Genomic DNA, 6000 nt, shown 5'->3' with positions numbered 1-6000 from the left:
TCATGCCCTCCCTCCTCCATTCCCTCATCCCCTCCTGCTTTCCCTCATCCCCTCCCTCTTCCAGTCCCTCCTCCATTCCCTCCTCCCCTCCTGCTTTCCCTCATCCCCTCCCTCCTCCATTCCCTCCTCCCCTCCTGCTTTCCCTCCTCCCTCCCCGCCTCCCCTCATCCCCCCACCCCCCCACCGCGTCCCTCGAAGGGTGGGGTGGGCGCGAGGCAGAGTGGGCTCTCGCGAGGTTTGGTGGCGCGGGCCGGGGGGGGGGGGGGGGGGCGGGAGGAGGCGCGCGCGCGCGCGCGGGCGCGAGGGGGGGGGGCAGGTGCGGGATGCGGGCGGAGCGAGAGGCGGCCGGCGGGGCCTCCGAGGTGTCCGGGCCCGGGCGGGGGGCGGCCGGGAGGGAGAGGCCGCCTCTCCCTCCTCTCCCGCCGCCGCCGCCGCCTCCGCCGCCCGCCTCGGCCGCCGCCCGCGCGGGGAGGATGGACGGACCCTTCTGCCGGGAGCCGCCGCGGAGGGAGCCGGGGACCCCGCCGCCCCCTCCTCCGCCGCCGCCTCCTCCTCCTCCTCCTCCTCCTCCTCCTCCTCCTCCTCCTCCTCCTCCGCTCCCGCCCGGACCGGCCGCGCCCGGCGCCGCCAAACCCAGGGACGACAAGAAAACCGTCCTCAGCAAGGTGGGGGCGGGGCCGGCTCGGGGGCGGGGCTGCTGCGGGGGAGGAGCGCGCGCCTGGGGGGCGGGGCTGCTCTGAGGGGAGCGCGCGCCTGGGGGCGGGGCTGCTCGGGGACGGGAGCGCGCAGGGGCCGGGGCTGCTCTGAGGTGGGAAGAGAGCGGGGGGCGGGGCTGCTCTGAGGGGAGGAGCACGCGGGGGGCGGGGCTGCTCGGGGACGGGAGCGCGCGCCTGGGGGCGGGGCTGCTCGGGGAGGGGGGAGCGCGCGCCTGGGGGCGGGGCTGCTCTGAGGTGGAAAGGGAGAGCGGGGGGCGGGGCTGCTCTGAGGGGAGGAGCACGCGGGGGGCGGGGCTGCTCTGGGGGGGAGCGCGCGCCTGGGGGCGGGGCTGCTCTGGGAGGGCGGAGCGCGCGCCTGGGGGCGGGGCTGCTCTGAGGGGAGGGGCACGCGGGGGCGGGGCTGCTCGGGGAGGGGGGAGCGCGCGCCTGGGGGCGGGGCTGCTCTGAGGTGGAAAGGGAGAGCGGGGGGCGGGGCTGCTCTGGGAAGGGGGAGCGCGCGCCTGGGGGCGGGGCTGCTCTGAGGAGAGCGCGCGGGGGGCGGGGCTGCTCTGGGGGGAGCGCGCGCCTGGGGGCGGGGCTGCTCTGGGAGGGCGGAGCGCGCGCCTGGGGCGGGGCTGCTCTGAGGGGAGGGGCACGCGGGGGCGGGGCTGCTCGGGGAGGGGGGAGCGCGCGCCTGGGGGCGGGGCTGCTCTGAGGTGGAAAGGGAGAGCGGGGGGCGGGGCTGCTCTGAGGGGAGGAGCACGCGGGGGCGGGGCTGCTCTGGGGGGAGCGCGCGCCTGGGGGCGGGGCTGCTCTGGGAGGGCGGAGCGCGCGCCTGGGGGCGGGGCTGCTCTGAGGGGAGGGGCACGCGGGGGCGGGGCTGCTCGGGGAGGGGGGAGCGCGCGCCTGGGGGCGGGGCTGCTCTGAGGTGGAAAGGGAGAGCGGGGGGCGGGGCTGCTCTGGGAAGGGGGAGCGCGCGCCTGGGGGCGGGGCTGCTCTGAGGAGAGCGCGCGGGGGGCGGGGCTGCTCTGGGAAGGGCGGAGCGCGCGCCTGGGGGCGGGGCTGCTCTGGGAAGGGGGAGCGCGCGCCTGGGGGCGGGGCTGCTCTGGCAGGGCGGAGCGCGCGCCTGGGGGGAGCGCGCGGGGGGCGGGGCCTTGGGGCTTCCCTGAGGGGAGAGACTCCGGGGATGATAATAATAATAAGGATGTTGGTATTTGTTAAGCGCTTCCTAGGTGCAGAGCACTGTTCTAAGCGCTGGGGGAGACACAGGGTCATCAGGCTGTCCCACGTGAGGCTCCCAGTCTTCATCCCCATTTTCCAGAGGAGGGAACCGAGGCCCAGAGACGTGAAGTGACTCGCCCACAGTCACCCAGCTGACGAGGGGCAGAGCCGGGATTCGAACCCATGACCTCGGACTCCCCAGCCCGGGCTCTTGCCACTGAGCCACACTGCTTCCCTAGGGAGTGGGGGGGGGGGGGAGGGGCGGGGTTTCCCTGGGGTGGGGGAGCCTCCAGGGAATCAGGCTCCCTTGGCTTACTGGCCAGAGCCCGGGCTGGGGAGTCAGAGGTCATGGGTTCGAATCCCACCTCCGCCTGTCTGCTGGGTGACCCCGGGCAAGCCACTTCACTTCCCTGGGCCTCAGTTTCCTCATCTCCATGCTTCCGCACGCTTCCCTCCTCCGCCGCCCACCTCCTCGCCGTCCCCCGTCCTCGCCCGTCCCGCCGTCGACCCCCGGGCCACGTCCCCCCGCGCTCCCGGAACGTCCTCCCTCCTCACCTCCGCCGGACTCACTCTCTCCCCTCTTCCAAGCCCTCCTGAGAGCTCACCTCCTCCAAGAAGCCTTCCCACACTGAGCTTCCCCTTTTCCCTCTGCTCCATCTCTGTCCCCCCTTCACCTCCCCTCAGCTAAGCCCTCTTTTACCCCCTCTCCCTCTGCTCCTCCCCCTCTCCCTTCCCCTCCCCTCAGCGCCGTACTCGTCCGCTCCACTGTATATATCTTCATCACCCTATTTTATTTTGTCAATGAGCTGTACCTCACCTTGATTCTATTTATTTGCTACTGTTTTAATGAGATGTTCATCCATCCCCTCGACTCTATTCATTGCCATTGTCCTTGTCCGTCCGTCTCCCCCGATTAGACCGTAAGCCCGTCAAAGGGCAGGGACTGTCTCTATCTGTTACCGATTTGTCCATTCCGAGCGCTTAGTACCGTGCTCTGCACATAGTAAGCGCTCAATAAATAGTAGTGAATGAGTGCTTTATTATTATTACTATTCCCTGGGTGGGGGGGCCTCCGGGGGGAGGGTTGCTGGGGGAAGGCGTGGGGACGGGGTGTCAGGGCAGGAGGCAGGGCCTGCGACTGTGCCTGGGCCCAGGGCCCGCAAGCATTCATTCATTCGAGCACATTTATTGAGCGCTTACTATGGGCAGAGCACTGGACTGAGCGCTTGGGATGCGCCGCCGGGGGGAAAGGGCCGGGCTGGGTTGAGCCGAGCTGAGCTGGGTTACCAAACTTGGCCCACGTGGAAGAAAAGAAGGAGAAAAAAAATCCCCCCGGGCCAAACCTTCCCCTTCCTGCCCTTCATTCGTTCATTCCGTCATCTTCATCGAGCACTTACTGCGTGCAGAGCACTGGACTAAGCGCTTGAAATGGACGATTCAGCAACAGAGAGAGACGATCCCTGCCCGTCGACGGGCTCGCGGTCTAGAAGGGGGAGACAGACAACAAAACAAAACAAGTAGACAGGCATCAAAACCACCAAAATGGATAAATAGAATCATAGATATAGACACATCATTAATAAAGTAAATAGAGTAATAAATAATATATACAAATAGGCACAGTGCTGTGGGGAGGGGAAGGGGGAAGAGCAGAGGGTGGCAGAAGGGGGAATGGGGAGGGGAGGAGGGGCAGAGGGAAAGGGAGGGCTCAGGCTGGGAAGGCCTCCTGGAGGAGGTGAGCCCTCAGGAGGGCTTGGAAGAGGGGAAGAGAGTGAGTGTGGCGGAGGTGAGGAGGGAGGGCGTTCCGGGACCGCGGGAGGACGTGGGCCGGGGGGTCGACGGCGGGACGGGCGCGAACGGGGGACGGCGAGGAGGTGAGCGGGGGCAGAGGAGCGGAGTGTGCGGGCTGGGCAGGAGAAGGAGAGAAGGGAGGTGAGGTAGGAGGGGGCAAGGGGATGGAGAACTTTGAAGCCAAGAGTGAGGAGTTTTTGTTTCGTACGATGCTTGAGAGGCAACCACTGCAGGTTTTTGAGGAGGGGAGTGACATGCCCACAGCGTTTCTGCCCTTCACACGGTCAGGTCTTTATTGATTTGAACCTCCACTCAGCCTGAGTTCTGCCTGCGTTTATATACATGCATATATAGCGGCGTATCTGCTGGCTATATAGCTCGTGTACACACTAATATGCTCTCTCTCTTTATATAAATATACATCCTTTCTCTGACTCTCTCTATATACTCTCCCTGTTTAAATAATTGTGTATTTGTCTTTTTTAAAAAAACTTTTCTCCTCAGGGGCAGGGACCGCACCTGAAATGCCTTCTGGATTCTTCTCAAGGCTTAATAGAGTGCTGTAGGCTGTGAGCTCGTTGTGGCCAGGGGACTTCTCTCCTTACTGCTGTATTGTACTTTCCCAAGCACGTAGTACAGTGCTCTGCACCCAGAAAGCGCTCAATAAATGCGATTGAATGAATGAATGAATGAATGAATGAATGAATGAATGAATGAATGAATGCCCTTTATGTCCTATGGACTTGATCGATACTGCCAGTTGGTGATGACTTTGCCGTCCTGATGGAGATTTGGGAGGATTGGGGATTTTCATTTTGCCGGAGGCATCACCGGAAAGGGCACTTTCCCACTGATCAATCGGTCATATGATTAATAATAATAATAATAATAATAACCGTGGTATTTGTTAAGCACTCACTCTGTGCCAGGCACTGTACTGAGCCCTGGGGTGGATGCAAGCAAATGGGGTTGGACACAGTCCCTGTCCCACGTGGGGCTCCCAGTCTCCATCCCCATTTTACAGATGAGGGAACGGAGGCCCAGAGAAGTAAAGGGACTTGCCCAAGGTCACACAGCAGAGAGGTGGCACTCAGTTTACTACTGAACCCTGGCTGCGTGCAGAGCATTGAGCGAAGCACTTGGGAGAGTACCACCCAACACTATAACAGACACGGTCCCTGCCCGTAACGAGCTTAGAGTCTACATCTTGTACTTCCTCTCCCTCCCTTCTCATTCATTCAGTCAATAGTATTTATTGAGCGCTTACTATGTGCAGAGCACGGTACTAAGCGCTTGGAATGTTCCAGTCAGTCCGAGTTGCCCTCAATCCTCCCCTCCCCTCGCCAAGTTTCAGATTTACAATATTAGGGGATCGGTGTGGAATAGAATAGGTAGAGCTGGCCCAGATGGCTGAGAAAGCTGTGACCCAAACTATATACAGAAGCCTCGATTGGAAGCCGCAGTGCATATTGTCAGCGTGACGGGGGGGGGAAGCCACCGGCATCGCCAGAAAAGACTGGTTTGACCACAGGGTTCAAAACGTTATTATGAGCCGTCATCCAACACGTGTCATCGTAACCAAAATTCGTGTGGAGAAAGTCAGAGCGCAAGTGGAAAAAAACCAAAAATGAAGAAAACATCACAAGCGATTGGAATTTCAAAAGCCAGTAGGTGTAATGCTACTGAGGATGGTATTTGTTAAGCGCTTCCCATGTGCCAAGCCCGGTTCTAAGCGCTGGGGGGAGAGAGAAGGCAATGAGGTCGTCGCACGTGGGGCTCACGGTCTTCATCCCCCTTTGACAGATGAGGGAACTGAGGCACAGAGAAGTCAAGTGAGTTGCTCAAAGTCACACAGCTGATCAGTGGCAGAGGGGGAATTAGAACCCACGTCCTCTGATTCCCAAGCCCGGGCTCTTTCCACTGAGCCACGCTGCTTCTCTCTCTATATGTATATCGAATAATGATAATAATAATAAGGAGATATACTTGTTAAGCGCAGAGCACTGTTCTAAGCGCTGGGGTAGACACAGGGGAATCAGGTTGTCCCACGTGGGGTTCCCAGTCTTAATCCCCATTTTACAGATGAGGTAACTGAGGCGCAGAGAAGTGAAGTGACTTGCCCACAGTCACCCAGCTGACAAGTGGCCGAGCCGCGATTCGAACCCCTGACCTCCGACTCCAAAGCCCGGGCTCTTTCCACTGAGCCACGCTGCTTCTCCGTGGTTAATGCTTTCTCCGTGTTAACGCTTTCTCCGTGTCCAACCCAATTTGCTTGCAACTACCGCAGCGCTTA

At 61.8% G+C, this 6000-nt stretch overlaps 1 protein-coding gene across 1 annotated transcript in view; it reads left to right on the top strand.

Annotated features, from left to right (window-relative positions):
- Positions 1 to 323: 323 nt before the first annotated feature.
- UPF3A (UPF3A regulator of nonsense mediated mRNA decay) overlaps positions 324 to 6000 on the top strand; it is a 28658-nt gene continuing 22981 nt past the window's right edge. Inside the window, exon 1 of the mRNA XM_029057458.2 lies at positions 324 to 665. Coding sequence (XP_028913291.2) covers positions 324 to 665 — 342 coding nt within the window. The remainder of the gene's footprint in view (positions 666 to 6000) is intronic.

The sequence above is a fragment of the Ornithorhynchus anatinus genome, chromosome 2 (genome assembly GCF_004115215.2).
Source record: "Ornithorhynchus anatinus isolate Pmale09 chromosome 2, mOrnAna1.pri.v4, whole genome shotgun sequence".
In the NCBI taxonomy this organism is placed as follows: Eukaryota; Metazoa; Chordata; class Mammalia; order Monotremata; family Ornithorhynchidae; genus Ornithorhynchus; species Ornithorhynchus anatinus.
The sequence above is the reverse complement of the archived record's forward strand: the minus strand, read 5'-3'. Positions and strand labels throughout refer to the sequence as shown.